Source organism: Pteropus vampyrus, unplaced genomic scaffold (genome assembly GCF_000151845.1).
Source record: "Pteropus vampyrus isolate Shadow unplaced genomic scaffold, Pvam_2.0 Scaffold202, whole genome shotgun sequence".
Lineage (NCBI taxonomy): Eukaryota > Metazoa > Chordata > Mammalia > Chiroptera > Pteropodidae > Pteropus > Pteropus vampyrus.
In genome coordinates, this window is record NW_011888983.1 from 155959 (window position 1) to 177551 (window position 21593).

The 21593-nt window shown below is 34.8% G+C and overlaps 1 protein-coding gene and 1 pseudogene across 1 annotated transcript in view; both read right to left on the reverse strand.

Annotated features, from left to right (window-relative positions):
• Nucleotides 1–140: 140 nt before the first annotated feature.
• RUFY2 (RUN and FYVE domain containing 2) overlaps nt 141–21593 on the reverse strand; it is a 44643-nt gene continuing 23190 nt past the window's right edge. The window contains 8 exon segments of the mRNA XM_011372136.2: nt 141–1978; nt 2064–2141; nt 6383–6431; nt 12136–12230; nt 12541–12670; nt 15899–16018; nt 18449–18546; nt 19217–19384. Coding sequence (XP_011370438.2) covers nt 1835–1978; nt 2064–2141; nt 6383–6431; nt 12136–12230; nt 12541–12670; nt 15899–16018; nt 18449–18546; nt 19217–19384 — 882 coding nt within the window. The 3' untranslated portion in view covers nt 141–1834.
• On the reverse strand, nt 9827–9945 carry LOC111746819 (annotated as a pseudogene).

Consider the following 21593-nt stretch of genomic DNA (forward strand, 5'->3'; position numbering starts at 1 on the left):
ACCCACTCCCTTATATATTACACTCATACCACTTACCTTTTTTAAAAGTTTGTGCTTTTATTTTCCCAGGAGTACCCTATTAAAATCAAGCAGTAAAAATATAAAGTGTTTAAAATGAAAGTTGCTTTTCTAAAGCAGGCTAATTTTTCAAATCTTTTATTTAGTCTATAAAACTCACATTTTAAAACATTGCAGGGTAAAAGAAACACAATCACAATTCCTTGGCACCATGACAGCTAGATGAGGGAATGGTATGTGAAGTTTATTAAGATACTTTCAGTGAGGGCAGATCTTACTTGAAAAGTGAAAGTATAGGTTCATAATCACAAAATCCCAAATTACTATGTTGTTTTTTAAGCGAGAATTTTTAAAAGCAAGTTATATTGCTGTCAAAAGCTTGCCTACAAAAAGCCCAAATCAATGGTGACACATGAGTTGAATGGCAAAGAATTTAAAAGGGGATAAAATTCATGGTTGGTTGAATGAAACCAGCCTTGGAATTTAAACAAAAAAATGACATTTTAAAATTTGTTCTAAGCACAGTAATAAAATACTTTTAGTATTTGAAGTTTCTCATTTTTGCTTATTCTCAGCAATCATAAAAATGTTATCCCATCTCAATACAAAACAGTTCAAGAATATATACATACTTCTTGATAACATTTCTGTCAGCATTTGAGAAAGACCACCTAAAAATCTCATCGATTCTAAATGAAGACACCGAATTAGGTTATGGAGAAAATCTTCAAGTAAAACGTTTCTATAATTTCAAAAGTTAAAATATGTACTTCACTGAGGAAAGGATTCTGCAGAATAACCCCATCTTTAGAGGGTGGGGTGATGGCCATGATTCACTGTTTGAAAGGTTAACAGGCTTAGTGAGTAGCTGAAATTGGACTAAAAGAGGGGAAAAGTAGGTCCCGAGTGGTAGTGCCATTCAAGTGATTAAAGGTAACTTTACAGATTAAATTCTTAGTGTGCTATATAACAAGATTAGTGTTTACTGAAATGATTTCAAGTATGTATTTCATGGCAGGGCTGAGACTATATATTCATCTACTAAAGACCCTGGCTTAGAGTGCTCAGTATATGGTGAATCATTTATTCATATACTGCAATAGTAGACTACTACAATGTAATTAATGCTTCTTAAAAGTTAGAAAAATCTGCAAGTAGCAACAGGATAAAAGGATGATGGTTTAACTTCCTTTCAAAATAAGGAAAAAGTTGAAGCAATATCTCTTTTATCTACTATCAGCAAGTACATTGATTTTAGGAGAAAGACCAAAAGGAAATTGTACAGGATAAAATATTGGCCTTTTCTAATGGAAAATGGGCAAATAAAGTCAACATGAAATCATACCAAGCTAATGGAAAATCTGAATTGGAATATTAATACTTATAATAAAAAGTTTATGTATTTCCAGTTTTTCTCTGAGAACCATAAAGCTTTAAAGTGCATTAAGAAAATTACAGGCACCACAAATACCAACGACAACCTGGAGAATAAATCTGAAGCCCTATTTTTAAGAAGGCCTTTAAAAAATAAGGCAAATGTGTTAGCTATGCTATCTGGCCTTTCATTTTCATTAAGAGTTACATGATTGTTACATGAAGTAAGCTAAATTTATTTTAAAGCATGCCCTGTTGAAAATTCTTTGAATGGAGAGGAAATATCAAATTATACAACTTCTAATTCCCATGAATATGTGGAAGATAAAACTTACAAATACTGGCTGAAAGCTGCTTAAGAAGTGTCTTAAGATGTATATATGTTCATATATAACATTCATCGTAGGTACTTTCATACAATAAGGATTTTAGTTCTGGCATCTTACGGCAAGTTAGATGAGCATCTCTGAATCAGCAATGCGTGACAGGAATCACAAACCCGTACAGGCTTTGGTGAAGAAGGCAAAGGCAGTTCATTGTCAGAGCAAGCATTACAGAAAATTTCCCCACAGTTTCTACAGTGGTGCTATTGGAAAAATCAGAAAAAGTTATGAATAAAATTAGAAGCCATATTTGCACTAAAATTTGGACTCACTTCCTACTTCCCTTACCTTTCTCTTGGAGAGAGAGAATTCCTTTTCACAAAGCTTACAATGTGTTGCTTCTTTGTCTTTCAACCAAACCAGTCCCTAGTAGGAAGGAAAAGCATAAATATTAATGCTCAAATTGGTCACACTAAAAATCATGTGAAAAATATGTTTAAGAACATTTTACAGGACTATAGAGATGAATCAAAAATGGTCCTTTTTCTTTGAGACATACATAGTAGATCAATATAATATGGGTGAGGGAAAAGGGATGTGGGTTGAATATAAATAAAACAAGATTGGCCATATATTGATAAATATTGAAACTAGGTAATTGTTTTACTCTATAATTGTATGTCTGAACATTTCCATGATAAAATGTTTTTCAAAAATAAAAATATGTTACTGATGGGAATTCTCTTTAAGGAAAACTTTAAAGATTATCCAATCCAACAACATTTTCAAGGATAAATTTTCACTATGTGAAATGCATTTCAGTTTGGCATTATATATAACTTATATGAAGTAAATTCCCTAAAATTTGAAGAGAATTTGGAAATCAGATGTTTGAGTTCATTATTTTAGGTAAGACTTCACCTTAAATTCAGTTTTACATCACTATTAATTTCCCTCAAGTTCTCTTAAATGTAATAGCTCAGTAGAAAATGGAAAGTCTTAAACAGGTGGGAGTTAAAATTTCTAACTTGACCCATTCTTAGCGAACCAAGATTCTGGCTAAAAAGCATTTTTTCCTTATGAAAGCAACTTTGTCAGATGGTTTCATTATGTTTTATAATGAAAAGACTCAAGTGAAGGAAGAATCCTCATTGCTCCTGATTAGTCTCATCACATGTTCCTTTTAAAAACACTTGAACTAAGTAAGCCACATTGCTGCTACTTCCAAAGAACCAAGTATGACTGCATCCAGCTCAAGAAGTGGAACAAGTGCTACCTATGAAGTACCTTTGAGGCATAAGGACCTTTATCACCTAATGAGAAAATAAATTTATCCAAAGCCCACAGATACATTCTCAAGAACCTGAGTTTTCTTAAAAGACTTTTCTAACAATTCTTTGAAGAAAGATGAAAAAACAGCATTCACAGACAAAAATCACAAGGTTAATTTCAGGTATTTTTGTTTTAATAACTAGCACCTGTTAGCAAAAGTAAGAAATGGTGTTGGTTTATTGCTGAGGCAGCGAGCCTTCTTAGAACACAGGATTTTAAGAACTGAAGGCTTAAACTAGACAGCTTGTATCAGACAAACACCAGCAAAAAATCAGATGACTTGAATTTTTTTTAAAGCACGATATGGGACCTTAAGTAATCTAACCAAACGTCAACACCATAAAAAGAAAAGGGACTTGCTAAATGTCCCAAAGCCACCTAGTAGAAGCTGTTGCCTAGCTTTGTGAGGGTTGGAGAGCCAGATATGAAACAGTTCCAAGCAACATCATTAGGTTCAGAGATAACCTTTCTGACATCAGGGCTGGGCCCTCCAAACTTATTTTGACTGAATTTCCCCTGCCCATCTCCCAAGGAGAAAAGTTATATACTCTAGGTTAAGTCTAGTATGTCAGATGGAAGGGATCTCAGATCAGTACCTACAGCTCTTATTTTACAAATAAGAAAATGAGGTCCAGAGAGCTAAAGTTGCTTCCTAAGGAAACACAGCTGTTTACAAGCAGAACCAAGACTAGAAGCAAGCAAGCTATTGCTCTGCAAACAAATGGCTATTTTTCTCTAATTCCATAATGTCAGCCACCCAATTTATACCCCTCCCTCTCCGCTTCCCCAGACAGGATATTAGAGGATCCTTTTCTGGAGAAACTGAACTGCCCCAGAGAAAAGTCCTGTAGATACATTTAGAGAGGGTACCTAACAATTTACTAATTCACAGATTTCTCTATGCTACAGCCTACCAGTGTACAAGAATTCCCTCCACACGCACACACCTTCCACGCAGCCATCACATACAGGGCTTCCAAGACTTTGTCTTTTATTAAAACTAGGATTACCCAACATTTGAGGAATGACTTGGGCATGAGGTATTTCAGCCAAAGAAACAAACCCAAGAATAAAATTCAGAAGAAATACAGAATGGCAGTAGCAAAAGAAAACTTTAAAGAGCTATTTTAAAAAGGAAAAGGGAGCAAATAACTGCCTGCTGGATATGGTAGCAGAACTAAGTTTCACAGAAGGTTGTACCTTGAGGTTGCATAAGCCTTCAGATGTAACTTCCAGTTTACAGGCAATAAGGACATAGTGGAAGAAGTTTAAGACTACTACAAACGAGCACTCAGATAAAATCCAGAACACAATAAACCACAGGATAGCTTTCCCAGACCCAGTAACTGGTCAATAGCAAAGACAAAAAAGAAAAGTAACATGTAAATATATTTTCATACATATGAAAACGTGGAAATCTAGATATTTTATCGATTTTTTAGCATTTTATTTTATTATTAGTTTCTAGTATATAGTACATCAGTTAGACACTTATATAGTTTATGAAACGATCCCCCCGATTACTGTAGCTTCCCTCTGGCTCTACACCTAGACATTACATTGCTGCTAACTGCATTCCCTATACTGTGTTCCCCATCCCCGTGACCATCTATCAACTAATAATTTGTATTTCTTTATCCCTTCCCCCTTTCTCCGAGTAGATACTTTATTGAAGGTAGACATGAATAATAAAACTATAAAAAACAATGATTAACACAAAGTAGAAGATTGTTACTATAAGGAGGAGAATGCGATCACGGAGTACCATGTTCCATTATAAACTAAAGCAGAGAGTATGCCAGTATTTTTAAGTTGTACTGTATGTCTCTCTTATACACATGAAATATTTAACAGTGAAAAAAATTTTAGTTTAATGACAGTTGGGCAAAAATCCCTACCATCTAAAAAAAGTGAGAGCAAAATAAAAGTATATGTACATATGCACATTCTTGAAGTCTTTATCTTCATTCACCACTTTTCAGGAAGCTGCTGAAGGATACACTGACCAAAACGAGGGAGTAAACCAAGAAGTTACAAGGTTTAAGTTACCAGGAGTTTTAACATGAAAAGGGAAAAGGGAAATGTCACGACAGTGGTGACCAGACAGGAGCAGAGGAGAGCACAGAACTCCAAGAATGATGATTCCAAGGAAAAAAGAACTAACCAATTACCTCATTGATTTTACCATGTGAAAAACTTTAATCAAGAAGCATTTTATAGAGGTATAAGAAAACAGTGATGTTCAAATATACCTAAACAACAACAAAAATTTCCTCCAGAGGAAATAAAAAGTAGTTCAAGAAAGAAAGAAAATATAACCACAGTATACTACCAGGTCCAGCAAGAATAATATTTAAATAGTCATAATGATATACAGTAAATGAATTCCAAGAAAATTTTTACTTAATTATACTGGGAGGACAGTGAAAAGACCAGGGTGAGAGTCCACAAAACTCATCCACCATGTTAAACCAGGCAATAGATAAGTCTTAAGTAAATTAAGAGCAAGCAGTAGGCAATAGATAAGTCTTAAGTAAATTAAGAGCAAGCAGTAGGCAATAGATAAGTCTTAAGTAAATTAAGAGCAAGCAGTATTACTTAGAAATAGAGGGATAAATGCAAGAAATAACTAAAAGAATTTAAAATAGCTCCCTTCAGATGGCAGGAATTGGAGTGGATAATGAACAAGGGAGTCAAGAACAAGAGGCTGCTACCATTATTTAAGTCTTTCTGGCACTATGTGGCTTTTAAAATTATTTTCATGTAACACTGTGATAGAAAAACAAAATGTGTAGCTTGTGCAGGAGGAAACCATCTGTCACTGAAGTATTCAAACAGAGACTATTTTTGCCTAGGTTGTAAAAGGGATCCTTCCACCCAGACACATTCAGAACCAAATAACTGATAAATGTACCAATCACTTTCACATATATTAACCTACCCAATATTCAAAGCAACCCTATGCAAAATTGTAAGCCCATTTCAGAAGAGGAAACAGACTCCTAGAGGGTATGTGACTTGCTGAAGGTCAAATACCAGTAATAGACTGGCATAGGAACTCAAGGATTCTCAAATTCAAAGGCAATTTCACTCTATCATGCCACACTCTGTAGGAAAATACACAAAATTATCTCTAACACTAAGATTATTAATGTGATTCTAAAGGATAGGGAAGAGCTGGATCCCCATCACCCAGGTTCCCCAATTCAGTGTTTCTATCTCTATAAATCCTGGGATTCGATAATAACTTAGAGATTATACACAGCTTTACCTTCTATTGAAGACTTTCATTCACACAGATCTCTTTCTATTTGAGGAAAACACTTTCTACTCACCTGCAATGCTTTGTTGGCTTCTTTTATATCTTCTATTTTAAGTTTTGATCTAAAAAGATTACAAATAGGCCCAAATTTCAGTACCTATATCTTAATACATAACATCTAGTAATTCAGAAAAGAACTGCTTTTTCACAGGATATAAAATTGTATAAAGTACATAATTCTAATGATTTTCTTTCGCTAATGGTATTATATTTTCCTACATTTTCTAAATGTCCGAAAGCAAAAATGTAATTTTTAAATTTTAAAATTGCTTTTTTAAGGAAAGAATATTGGCATTTTCATGTGGTTATGACAATATTAATAGGTATCATTTATTGTTGGCTTGTTCTGCTAGACACTATGCTATAAACTTTGTACACATAATCTCATTTAATCTTCAAAAAAACCTATTTTAAAGGTGAAGAAAGTGAGGCTTGATGAGGTTTAGTCACTTGTAACAAGAAGTGGAGGTGGTAACCGGGAGAACCCTGGTCTGTGAGACCCCAAAGCCCTCACACGCTAACCATTATGCACACTATTTGTCTAGCAGATGCAAAAAGTAGAAACATTAAAATACAGTTGTAATACTTTTTAACCTTTTGAAAATACACGTTAATGAATACAGAGATTATAAATAGTAATATTTAATTACCTGTGATCCCACTACCCAGAGATGATCATCTCTACATGTCACCGAGTGGTGTATTTTAAATGGAATCATACTGACAACTCTTTTCACTTAACAATATATCCTGAAAGACTCAGAGGTACTGACTTATCTGCCACGTCATTATATTAAATGGTTACAATTATATACCATGAAAAAGAATATAGTTTATATAATTTTCTACTACTAAACTTTCAACTTGTTTCAAAATTTTTGCCATAGAAAGTATTCATTAAAATTGGAATAACCAAAACTTTTGGATTTTTCTTAGAACAATTTAGAAATGAAATTATTGGATCAAAAGTTACATAACAGGGGTGGCTCCACAGTGTAGTGGTTAGCATGTCTGCTTTATACGCAGAAGGTCCTGGGTTTGCGCCCCAGGTGGAGCCACGGACCATACCCCGGGCACACCAGGCCCCAGTACACGAGCATGTGGGAGGAGACGCCCCGCCTTCAGAGATCCAGTTCTTAAAAAAGGGAAAATGGCAACATCCATAGGTCAGAGGTGGAAGTGGGGCAGTGGTGGGGGGGAGGGTGGAATTAAAGAGGGGGAGAAAAAAAAATAAAGGTACATAAAATACTATAGTCTCTGCTACCGAAGTAGAACATTAGGAACTTGCTTCACTGTACAAAATACTCTTTGTGCAAGACATAAAAACAAAGTGTTAGTCTTTTTCTGGCTCATACTGACTTACACTGGGAATAGTCGATGTAAAATTACATAGTGTAAAAATATTAGAATAATCAAATTTTCTTGGCTGAATTCATATCTACAAAATGTGCCAAAGGAAAACTGATTCAGGTGGGAGTAGTAGCCAAAACAGTAACTGTGCTACACAGAAAAACTGAATATGGAATGAATGTAGCTTAATAGCATTCACTATAAAAATACTTTATGAAATTTACTGGTTGTTAATACTGGTTAAAATACCTTTGTTCACAAATATGGACTCTAAAAAGCCTGCCTCTTCTGATACAAATTGTCAAAGTATCATAAAGAAGGGGGTATCAGTTACAGTTCCAATAAACGCAATGTTCAAGAACACTTTTTCCTTATCCTAGACAGGGAGGAAACACATGTCTATATTATTCATTTTAATTCGCTTTTAAAAAAATATTTTAATTTTAATTTTTAAATTGTTGACATACAATATTATAATTTGCTTTTATTTAGGAACATGTATTTAAGTGTATGAAAATATTTGACCATGGCATGAAAACAGCATAGAGAAGGGTCAAAATAAAATATGCAAGTATAATAAATGCGATACGATCAATTAGGACACTATAGGAAAACATCCATAAAATGTAACAAGCCGCTGATAATCCCAAAACAGCTGCTTTTGAGGGGGAAGAAAAACAAAAAAGTATAATTATATGGAAAGAATAGTATTTATAGAATACTACATTTAGAGGAGTCCTGGTAACTTCTTTTTCTAAACTAAAAAATTCTTGTTGGAATTTAAGCCTTGATGAGGATAAGGAAAAATCTGATTATCATCCTTCATGTATTTTAAACTATTAGTCATTATAATACAAATTAATTACTCTAGATTCTCTTCTTTGAATATTCCACCCTAATATTTCATATGTTCCATGTTTTCTTCAAGTATGAAGGGTTCATTTTCATTTATTTAATCCTAAATGTCTACTACAATTATAATTTATTTAGAAGAATAATATTTAAAGCCTTTCAAAGCTAAGCAGGGTCAAGCCTGGTTAGTACTTGGATGGGGGACGACCTAGGAAGTAGGCATAAAAATAAAAAAATAAAAAAATAAGAGATTGTAAACTGACAAGGTCCTTGTAATCTGTGAGGTCAACCAAAGGTTGCCTTGCCTAAAAATATAATATAATATAAAATAATTAAAATAAAATAAAATAAAAAATAAAGCCTTTCTGCCATTAAAAGTATTTTCCTAATTTAAATTAATCATTTACATTTAAAGTTACAGGTTCAGAATGTAAGCATTGGAAAATAGTTTTCAGATCCAACCTGCTCATCTTAGAGACAAGAAAACTGATATTATGGTTGCTATCAGGAAAGGCAGTGTGCTAAGTGCTTTACAGGGGTCTCCAACCCCTGGGCTGTGGACCAGTACCTGTCCATGGCCTCTTAGGAACCAGGCCACACAACAGGAGGTGAACAGGAAGCCAGAGAGCTAAGCTTCATCTGTATTTGCAGCCACTCCCCAGCACTAGCATCGCCATCTCAGCTCCACCTCAGATCATGAGGCATTAGATTCTAATAGGAGCACTGGTCCCTGGTGCCAAAAAGGTTGAGGACCACTGCTTTAACATACTTATTCTCAGTTAATTAGAAAAAGAACTCTGTGGGGATTTTATAACTCTCTGATTTACAAATAGATAAATGGGCTTAAAGAAGTTAAATAAATGCCCCTAAGTCACACAGAAATGGTAGTATATTAATTCCTGTGACATTAATGAATACTAATTTTTAAATTTAGTCATAACTTGAAAATGCAAATTTCAAATGGTAAGTTTAAAAACTATTCTTTCTGAAATATTAATGTCCTCTTTTAACAAAATTAAATGTTTCATATTATTATATATAACCTTTTCCTTCCCACTCCCCATTTTAATTAATTAATTTATTTTTATGGTGACATTGGTTAACGAAATCCAATAAGTTTCAGCTGTACACTTTAACAGTAAGGTATATATATATTTACACTGTGTGTTCACCTCCCATAGTTAGATTTCTTTCTGTCACCACATATTTGACCCCCTTTACCCATTTTATTTTTATTTATTTATTTGGTTTTTTACACCTACAGCACCTGGTCTTCCTAGGTGGTCTCCCATCCAAGTACTAACCAGGCCCGATCCTGCTTAGCTTCCGAGATCAGACAGGATTGGGCGTGTTCAGAGTAGCATGGCCATAGACCACCCCTCTTTACTCATTTTAAATAACACCCAAATGTCTACAAAAAGCCTCATTAACTGGAAGCGAAAGTTAAAAAGTACTGACTTCCCCCCAAACTTTTTTCTAAAAAAAAAAAAGTATTGACCCAAATTTTTAATCTCATCTTGTGTATTAGGAATCTGTTTTTGCTGAATTTCAATCTGATATATAATCACAGGAGTAGGAAGATAAAGAAGAGGAATAAAAGTGTTTCAGAAGATAAACTGGTACAGTCTGGAGAAATTCATAGGGCCACTTGTCCCTTCTCCAACCCTGATTAAATTCTTGTCACTGCAGAAGAGAACTAGAGTTGAGAAAGAATATGTTCTGACTCGCGATTGGCCCTACCCATGTCTTATGGACTATGGGTCTCAAAGCAGTGAAGGAAAACTAATAAAATGGTACCATAAAAAATCAAACATCGGCAAGGAAAAAACATATCATAAATGAAGTAAATAGACAAATGAAAAACTGGGTAAAAAAAAGATGGACACTGTGTACAACAATTTACAAAGATCCCACAATAAAAAGGTGAGCAATCCAAGCAAAAAATGTGCCGAGGATACGACCAGTTTACAAAAAATAAATTGCAAATACAAACAGAACACAAATACAGATGTTCAACCCTGCTCATGGTTAAAGAAATACAAATCAAAAAATATTTTCAATTATCAGACTGGCAAAAACAGGCACACTCTCCTACTTCTGAAGAGGGGGTTATGTTATAACACTAGAGGTGGAGAGTAATTTAGCACTATTGAAATTTTTAAAGTACATTCTTTTTGGCCCAGCAATCACCTCTAGGAACTTACTCTTCAGATATACTCATTAAAGTATATCAAGATATATCAACATGTACATACAAGGATGTTAGCATCACTACTGGTCGTAAAAGAAAAAAACTAGAAACAGACTATAGCACATACATTCTAAGAAATATCTTTATGTATTGATAAGGAGAAACTTCTAACACATATTCTTAAGTAAAAACATAAACTGCAGAAGAATATGCACACAGTTGAGTTACACAGGGACTAGGTATACAATGGAAAAATTCAGTAGTCAAATTAACTCTTGAAAATTCCTTAAATAGTCCATAAAGTTCAATACAGATTGTTGAGTATATCTAACCTTGAGCGGTAATTTTCATGCGAACTAAAATTTGAGAAACAATGAACCAGACTAAAGGAAAAAACAAAAGGTTGAATTCAGCTATCTGGGCAATCTCTAGTATTTAGTGGATGGTGGGTGAAAAATAATACACAGTCCTTGTTCTACTATTCTGTTTTAATATTAAACCTTCATGATCTTAATAAATGTAAATATATTTTTTCACTGTCGAGTCCCTGGCATTTAGAACAGTGCTGGGCACATAGTAAAGACTCAATAAGTATTTCTCAAATGAAGAAATGGGAAATTGAGATACACTTAGCACAGGGTCTGGCTCCAAGTGCTCAATAAACTGATGCCAGATAAGATTCAAAATCCTGCTTATCAGAATCACAATGCAAATCATTCTTCGAATTTGTAGAAACAAAAATGTTATCTTTTTGAATACTAACTTCTTCTGTAGTTTTAGTGAACTACTCTCTTCTATGTCCTTGGAAACTGGACTCATGACTTTTTAATGGAATCCCATCATTAGCAAAACACACACCACTTGGAACAAGGAGGAAACTGTAAGAAACACCATTTCTCGTTCTTGTCTTTATAGAAACCCAGTAACACTTCATTACAATAGAACCGCCCACATCATACAAAGTTAAGCCCCTACTCAATCCAGTCGGAGTAAAACACCCTTCACTTCTCACAATGTTGGCTCCCTCTCAAAACACTGAAAAAGCTCTCTGCAGATATTTTGAAAATTTGGCTTCTGTTGTTCTGAGAAAATATATATTAAATGAAGTTATGAATTCTCTGATTTTAAGAAATTAAACAAGAGTCTTAGCTGTCATCTAGAAAAATGTTCAGAGCTAAGATATAATAAAATGAACATAACTTTAAAAACATCTCTCCAACTTACAGTCTTATTTGTTAATCTTTAAAGCTTTTGTTTGGCTTTAATAGTTCATGTCTTTTCCATGTTTAAACTTTTCTGCCTATTTGGTTTGGCACACTCATACCTTTATAAAAATCAATGACTACTTAGTTGAAGGAAAAAAGAGAAATTACTCGCTAAGTTTGTTGCCAAGTTCCTGAAGAGCTTGTTCCTGTTCATGATATACTTTTCTCAACTGCTGATTTTCATCCTGGAGGTTAAGGAACTCCTTTGAAACAATAAATAACAGAAAACACAATTTAAAAAAAAAGAAACAAGAAACTCCACATTGTATACATACCGTTAATTAGGAACAAAATCCTTTAACTTTTTATATAAGAAAACAGAACTAATGTCCAAAGCTTTTTCAGAGCTACTCTTTTATATCATCCATTTTTCATTCATTTAATCTCCTTACTGGCATTTTTAAAGATAACTAGTATATTCTATTTCCTTGGAATAAATATAAAAATTATGGTCTGATTCTTTTTAAATAACTTTCATTAAAATGTAATTTTAAAAGTTTTACCACCATTTACTTTTTTAAGACTAATGATTTGTTGGGTCTCATTTCTAAGATGAGATAAGGCATCTTTCTCCTTTTGAAGATCTTCCTGCAAAGTCTGCCTCCATTCCTTCTCAATCTTCAAATCGGTTTCCAGTTGCACCCTTGAATGACAAACAATAAACAGAAACTCAGTGCTATTTTTTTATATGACAATTGTTTGTATTCTTTAATAATAGCATCTTTTTGATGACTTTTGTCTTTATAATTCATTTCTGCTGATATTTTCTTTCATAAATATTTTTTGGTAAGCAAATTTAGCAGCATAAAGTATCAGTTTATTTGCCAACCACAAGAACTCCTTGCTAAACAATAATTTATGTCATTTATTAACTCTGTATACATAAATGCTATATAAGCATAGAAAATGCCTGGAGGGGAACACTGTACTATAAAAACTGGATACATTTTGGGAATGGAATCGAGGAGAGAAATGTGGGGTTTTAATTACATTTCTATGCCTTGTGAGAAATTATATTACGAACTAATGAAAAGTCTTGTTCTCATATAAGTATTACAGTCACCACTAAATCAATTTAACATCAGTAACAGAAAAGTTAGTTCAAAGAGCTACTTTGCAGGTTACTGTTGGAAGCTGACCAATTACAGGACAATTGTAAGACCAAGGAGACACTGGGGGAAAATCCACAGGCTAGAAATGCCAGTTCATATTTGAAAGCACTTCTTTATCATTCTTACAACAGGTGGTAGCTGGCAAACAAAAGCAATCCAATTCTTACATTTATGACGACCAAAAAAAATCATTTTGATAATTATTGCTCACAAGTAGGTATAACAAGTGAGGCATGTACTAATAATGCTACAGTTCTCATTACATTTTAATTGCAATATATCATAATACTGGAAATATTACATTAAAACTTTTGTTTCCTCATAAAGTTAGCATTTACGGCGACATTATTTTTCAGTGAAGTAAATTTTTAAATTTATAGTTTTGGCTGAAGAAAAGAAATACCTCAAAATGGAATTTATAAATTGTTGATAAATACTATTTCACTAAAAATTTAAAAGAAATACAGAGAGACAATGAAAAAGCAGAGAGTTCCTTGCTGAGTGGCCTCATCATCCAGAATCAGAAAACAATGAGTAAAAAAGTAAAGAAAAATTTTGCTTTTAAGTTATTATAAATATACTATAAAAGCGCATGTTGACCACCAACAGCAGAAATTATAAAGGTAAAAAAAGGAAAATATAACTATATAAAAATTTAAAATGTATAAATGAAAAAACCACGATGAACAAAGTTTAATAGTAAATAAATAAACAGTAAATAAAGAGCTCTTACAAATATATATTAAAAAGCTGAACACCCCAGAGGAAAAAAATAGATAATATGAACTGGCAATTCACAAAAATAAAGAAATGCAAGCTATCACTAGTAATCAAAGATACAAATTCAAGAAATAAAGCACAATTTTTCAGGCTAAAGGATTCATTTAGGTTAACCGTGACATAATGGTGTAGACCTATAGTAATTGATATGATACAATGTCCATGATATAGTCAATATAATAAGACACTCAAGAGTATGCAGCGTGAAAACATAAAATACCAAAATAATGCAATACCAAAAATAAATAAATAAATAAGAATATTCATCAAAAAAGTCTCAACTGCCCACTTCTACAGTAATGGTTCCAATTTTTCTGAGCCATCAAAAATTCTTCCTGATCTCCAAATTGTTAACACATTCATGCTCGACCAAAATAGCACCAAATGAGAGACAAAATTATTTTCATGGTTTCAGCAGGAACAAACTCTGCCACCCTAGTCTCTTAATGGGTAGGTTAGCCCCATAGGAAAGGGCCAGGTACCTGTGGCATTATTTAGGTCATCCTTTTGAGGAGGGATCAAATTGCTGCACCACTGCAGAATAAATATCAGATTTGTCTTACCAACACGTCTGTCAATCTCTAGAAAAGTGATTCAGTAACAGAATCCCTAGGTTTCAAGATTATATTCTAGTGCCTGGCAGTATCCCAGTCTGGCTTTTCTTGTTTTTCATTTGGCAGGGCACAGGGACTGAAACGACAAAACCCTTGGCATCATTAACAAACTTGTTGACTTAAACGTTCATGATTTTTGTTGCCAAGGGAGCCCTAAAAGTACTGGCTGTCCTTTTGTGAAAGTTTTAAAATTAAAAAAAAAAAATTTGCTGAGTGTTTTTTTCTTTGGGGAGAGTTAGTTTTCAACCAAGGTAACATTCCCTGCCCTAAAGCCTTATTCTATATACCAATTTCTCAAAATGCTATTTTTGTGGTAGATTTAAAAAGAACTTAAAATTTTGGTTCTGGACAAGATGGAGTAAATATAGTTCTACCTCTCCCTCCAACTAAGTTGTTAAAAAACATTGGACATTATATATAAACAAATAAGAAGATTCTGAAAAGCAGAAAGACAATGGCAGACCAGCTAAAAACCCCAGGACTCAAGAAATAACATGGTGATGAGTTCTCTGAGGGTTTTTTTTTTGCCTCCTATATAGCTGAGACTGGGTTTTGAGGCCGCCTGCAACTCACAAAGAGCAATGAGCATAAACCAAAATAAAGCCCCAAGAAAGGTATGTTTTCTGTTGCCAAAGAGCTGAGAAAGGGCATCCTACCTAACATAATAGAAATCTTTTTGACAATAAATGCCCTATTCCATCAAAACACCAGAGGAAAAAAAAACATTGGCCTCCTGATCACTGTCAGCAAAGGCCAAGTGGGGATCCTAAATTTCCTTCCTCACCTGGCAATAATGTCCCTCCCAATCCCCACTGTGGTGATTTCAGAGAAGACCAAATGGGGAGTCCAAGCTTTTACAACTTCCCAGTTGTCTCACCTCCTCCACTTCTGTGGTATTAATGGAGGTCACGTGGGGAGCCTGCACTTTTATCCCCATGCATCAGTAACAAGGCTTTTTTTACTCTATCTACAAGTCTATCATATGAAGTACTAATAAAAATGTTCTCAGAAAACATCAAGTTCTTTGATAATATAGGTTCCTTGGAGTTACAAAGGCCTATTATACTTAGTATCTAGAAACATAATAGCCATTAGATTAATGTTAAACAACAGCAGAAAGAATAAAACTCCCTGAGAAAGAAGGCAAGAAAGACAGTTGAAAGTGCTCTGTTGAAACAGATGTAAAAACATAAGTTTTACCATAAGTATGTTCTCTAATTTTTTTACTTTTTAAGAACTCCACAATCTATATGGCATCGTTAAATAAGTAAAAATATAGGTATTCTACCATATGTGCAAAAGCAGGGGTTGAGGGATGGGAATTATGTTAATACAAGTATTTGTTTCTAAGAGCAAAGTACTCACAGCTGTTTCTCCTTTTGGGAGATTTGTTTCTGCAGACTGTTGGATTTACTCTGACACTCTTGTAGATATTTCTTGTCCTCATCTTCAGCTTCCATTTGCGCCTTCTCTGCTTGCTGCAATCTGGTGTAATTCAAATCAACTTTGGGTAAAACTGAGGCTAGAACTAGGGTGTAAAAGGGTGAAGAAGACAAATAAAAGAAAAATGGGGAAATAGAAACATTTCTAAATGAAAACAAAGTTTGGGGGAAAACTCACAAACTCAAACGTGAAAGAGCCACACAATGTCTAGAAATTGTTTTGTGATTTTTTTCAATATAACATATAATATGCCCAGAATACTATCTTCAAATGTTTTATTTCTTGTTCATAATTAACAATGCAAAGCAATACAGCCTTTACCACTTTTGTAGAGCATAATGAATCAACTTTCAAAGTATAATAGGTGTGTTACTGCCTTTTTACAAAACCATGAAAAGCATAGTACTCACATCTACACTAGGTGAAGAAGCCGCATTGTTATATATTATCTATTAGGATGTGTATGCCAGGAATCAAGTGTGCTAACAAGGCCAAGAGCAAAGATCTGCAATTACTTCATATAACAGCCAAGTCCTCCCTATAGGATCATTATGCATTTATGAAATTATGCCAAAACTGAATGTGTTTGTGTTTTAACATTTAAAAGAATTTAGTACTAGCTGGCAATATTCTCTAGAGATTATTTTTGTTCCTCATTGATGAATTTTAAAAATTAGCTAAAAATGTGATTTTCATTTTTTTCTGTTTTTAATTAGAAATCATTGCTTCTCCCTGTGCTTAGCTCTACTCCCTACCTCCTACAGTCATCTAGGATTTTTTAGATTTAACTTCAATGTTTTTATAAGAAACACCTCCCAAGTATTCAAGGGACATCAATTCTTTATAGAGAATCATAAGAGAAATTTCTATTCAACTAACCAAAAAAATTGCCTCTTCTTTTCTTCCTTAAAACCATACCAATGGGGTAACCCCCACACATTTCAGAAGTATAAATTCCACTTTCAAGGAAAAGAGAGTAACATTCAAGTTATCTCTAAATCTAAACTTAAATTTAAAATATTAAGGTGGGGGAATGGGAGGCCCAAGCTTTTCTCTAATGCTACAAAAACTAAAATAAAAGTCAAAGTGAGTGAGGTAGGCCTTGAAGTTGTGCTATCATAGAATAGGGCTAAGGGGAACTAGAAACTTGAAGTGCTAAAGCATAAGATGATGGCCAATCTGGGTTATAAACTATTTTAAAACAGATTTTAAAATCAGTAAAAGAGCCATTAGGCAAAGATTGGACTTATGGCGGAAAAAAATCTGTGCCAACACATTGTGAAACCAAAGTTTAACTTATTTTTAAACAATTTTTATATTTTCCATCAAAAAGTAGCTTAAAAGGTAAAACTGCATTTGAAAATCCTGACCTCCAAAGGTCAATACTCAAATCAGCCATTGTGCACAACGTTTTAGGGATGTGTTTTGGGAAATCCAAGTGCACCCGCTCTGCTTTATGGCAGTATATTACCACAGCAGCTGATCAAGAAGTGTACAGGGTTCCTAATTACCCTTTTAGAATATTTAATAGCATAAATTCTTTTCTATTTAATATATTATAAAATTTTTGATTCTCTTTTAGTCTGTTTAAATACAAGTGGTTTTCAGAAAGATATATCTTTGACCAGCTTGTACTGGTCCTGAGTGTCACTGCTGGCACATTTCACCAATGACATTGCAATTGTCCTAGTTTGAGTTAACAAATCACTGTCACTTCATAATGGAATGGACAGAAATCAAAGACAGAAAAAGGTAATAAAGATGTCCAAAATGTAAAAATGGGGATAAAGAAACAAAAAAGAAAAAAGAAGAAAGAGGATGTCAATAAAAGAATATTCATGTCAATAAACCATTAATAGTTATGTTTTCATAAGTAGATTCAAAGAAAGCAATGATAAGACATATGTTGACACCAACATGACAGGTCAATGGAAATACATTACATTTTCCAACAATAAAAGTGAAAAATGCCAATATAAAACAATTCAATTTAAACAAAATTATTTCTTGGGTTGAGCTGAGGGTCCTAGCTCAAGAAACAATTAAACTGCTAACTCAGAAAGCCTGACTTCAGATAAAAGAGATGGTGAATGACAAAGTAAATGGCAATCAATATGCATGGAAATCAATTAGAGATAATTCCACCATGGATTTAGTTCGTTTTTCACTTTTTTGAGGTTTTTATTTGTGCATTTGTTCTATGTAACATAAGAGAATGAGCCACATGAAATTGCTGATATTAGGCCTTTTTAAAAAATCTATAAAATGGCAAGTTCAAATGAATCGGCCTAATACAAAGCAACTTGATTCCATGCAACGACCAAAACAAAAAAAGGCAAAATTCTGCTGGGCTTAAAAAAACGATGTCCTAATCTAAATTTTCCTAATGGTTTTTGTGGCAGGTATCAGAGTTGGATAAAGAAAAGAGGGAGCGGGGAGGAAAAAAAGAAGCTAAGACTGGAAATGCTGTACCTCTGTTCCAACTGCCTCATGGCTACAGTAATATTATTGGTTTTTTCTTCTAGTCGGGCAATTATTTCATTTTTTTCTTTCAAACCATCTTCGGAACCCTATTTATAAAAACACAAAAGCTATAGTGATCTGATTTTTAAACCTGAATATTTATAAATTTTGTATACCATTTTGCTATGGGATTATTACTTTAAAATGAGCAGTTAATTTGTAGGTTAAAATACTCTTATGATATAAAGCAGTAGTACTACTAGTCTTCATTTAAAATATATAAAAGAAAAACACCACTCAGTCTTCAATGTGTTTGGAAGACATCGAATAAACTTTCATAAGATATGCTATTTTTCAAATTAAATTATAAAGGGCTTTTGGCAAGCAGTCTATTTAACAAAAATAACGTTTTATTAGGAAATTCATAATTATTATAGTAAAGCATTTCAATCAAAATTAGATCTTTCTCAGGACTATACTGTATAAAGAAGTTCACAAAAATATCTTGCATGTTTAGACTGAGTGTTCCCCGAATATTTAATCTTTATACTGTTAAACTATCAGCATTAACAAATTCAGATAAGTGATTTTGTTTGTTCTTTGATACCTTTTTCATTGCTACATTTTTTAAGCTTCCATTTAGAAAAAAAAAGTCACTGCTTTTTTATTACCAATATGACAGCTAAAATAGGTTCATCTCTTAAAAATTTGTTTATACACATATTCACTTTCAATTTATATAACAAGGAATTACAAGAATTTAAGAATGTTCCTTACCTGCAATTTTTGATACATCTCTATATTAATTGCTTTAACTTCCTCTAGCTGTTGTCGAAGGCCTATCAGGGTATCTTGTTTCTCATGGATATCTTTCTCCAACAATTTCATGGCAAGTTCAATCTCATGTTTCATACTAACTTGTACAGCTAGCTCATTTTCCACATCCTACAATTTCAACATATCAATTCACATGTCACTTCAGGATGTCAAAATCAGATACACAACAGTTAATAATGAGACCAAGAAAGAGTTTCTATTCAATATGTAGACTACTCTGAGTTATAAGCCCCACTAAAAGGAATCAACCACACCTTCTAACAACATTCTAAATATTTTCAAATGCATACTTTGCTAAAGTGAAAGCGTTTTCTAAATTATGTTATCATTATTCTGCTGGTTTAATAATGAAGTATGTTAATGGCTTATAAACGCAGTATAATTTTCCTAAAGCAAAAAAAAAAAAAATGAAGCACTCTGTACAAATAAAAGCCAAAGATAACTCAAAAATCCCATTTCGCAGTTTTAATTTCTTCCTGTAAAGAATTTTGCATCAGGAGGGATTAGAACTTTCCAGTATTAAACATGAACAGCGAAAGGGATGAAAAGTCTGGCAATACTTTCTTCCTGATCTGAGTGGGAGTTACACAGGTATTTACATTATAATCCATTTATATTTTTCTGTAGGTATATTTCACAATTTTAAAGGGTAAAAAATAAGTTAATTTTAAATGATTCTACTAACATTTGAAAACATCATTCTATTTAATTTTTTGTAATGATCACAATTCACTCATTTCACAGATTGTAATAGTTTAAAAAACAATGATACAAATGGGAGCATAAAGTTGAGGGGATTATGAAGTGAGAATTGGCTAGTGTCTCAGGGAATCTGACAGTAACGCTAATATCTCCGTATATGATCGAGAAAAAATGCGCCTTTTTCCTTAAACACAAACAAAAAAAATGAATCGAAAACACCTAGCATCGTAGATAAAGTCGGTTATGATTTCCTCTTATTTTGGATCCCTCGACTTTCTGCTTCCAAACGCAATAATAGTCCTAGTATTGCTCGAGGCCGGGGCTTGAGGCAAGAGCGTGAGGGTCTGCTTCCTCAGTTTGCACAGAATCTGCTAGAATTGGAAACGGGCGGAGGCACATTCCTTCACAGAGGGAGGCGCATTCCTTCGCAGGCTGAGGCTTAAACCCTCGGGGGGCTGTATACCTGTTCTTCTATACCCGAGCCTCAGAACTGTTCCTTGGTTTCTGTATACTGGTAAAAACGTGCCCCCACCCAATTACCCCCATCGCAGGAACAAGGGTCCCCATTGAACCAGGTGCGAATCACATTCTGTTCCTTTCCTGCCTCCCTTCCCTGGCCAAGGCGCCCTCGCCCCCGCCCTCACCCTGGGTGTTGGCTGCAACCTACAAGCAGTTCCCGCCAATCCCTCCCTTCTTTTCACAGGATGTCCACATTAGGTTTGCATCAGGCTTCCACGCTGGTCGCTGTGGTCGTGGGGGAAGCCATCCCTGCAGTCCCTCATCCTTGGAGGTCTGCAACACCCTTAAGACTCAGATTGCTAAATGCTCACAAAACAAAGAAACACGAGAGGGTGGACAGGGGGCTGCGAGGGCAGCAGAGGCCGCAAGGAGGCCACGGAGGTATCCAGGCTTGTGGGCCACCCCTCCAGTGCCGCAATGGTTGTGCCATGACGGCTTTGGTCTCATTCATAAAAATGCTGTTATAAAAGCAGTGGCTGTGGCTCCTCCTTCTCCAAACATATCTGTAGCAAGCAGCCAAGCAGTGAAGACAGAGCCAGCGGCAGCGTGAGCAAGCAGTGACTGAGCTCCTTCCTACCCGGCTCTGGCCCATGGCTCCTGCCTCCGTCCCTCAGCCCCTCACCCCAGCTTTAACTAACTACCACCATGAAGTTCTCTGGCTTCAAGGCCAACTACAAGGCGTCCTCTTCCAGAGGGCAGCAACGCCTCCCCAGCCGGACACAGTCTGTCCTACTACCACTCACCCGCTGACTCTTTCTCGAGCATGGGCTCTCCTGTCAATGGACATGTAAGGGAGCTTCGTACTGCTCTGGGACCTGGGGCTCGGGGTCACCGAGGAGGAGGCACCAGGCTAGACACTCCAGAAGACGAGTCGGGTACCCTTTTTGGCGGGGAGGTAGGCTGCCCCAGTCGGAGCAGCCCTACCTTGGGAGCCCCGGGACTTGTTGGGAGCGCACGCACGCTTGTCACAGTAAGAACTGGCTCATTCTGAGCTGCCCTGGTCCTCCCTCTCTGACTGGTCTCTGACATTAGCGAGGGCAAACATGCCCCAAGCAAGAAAAGAATTACTAACAAGGCTGAAAAAGATTTAAGTGGT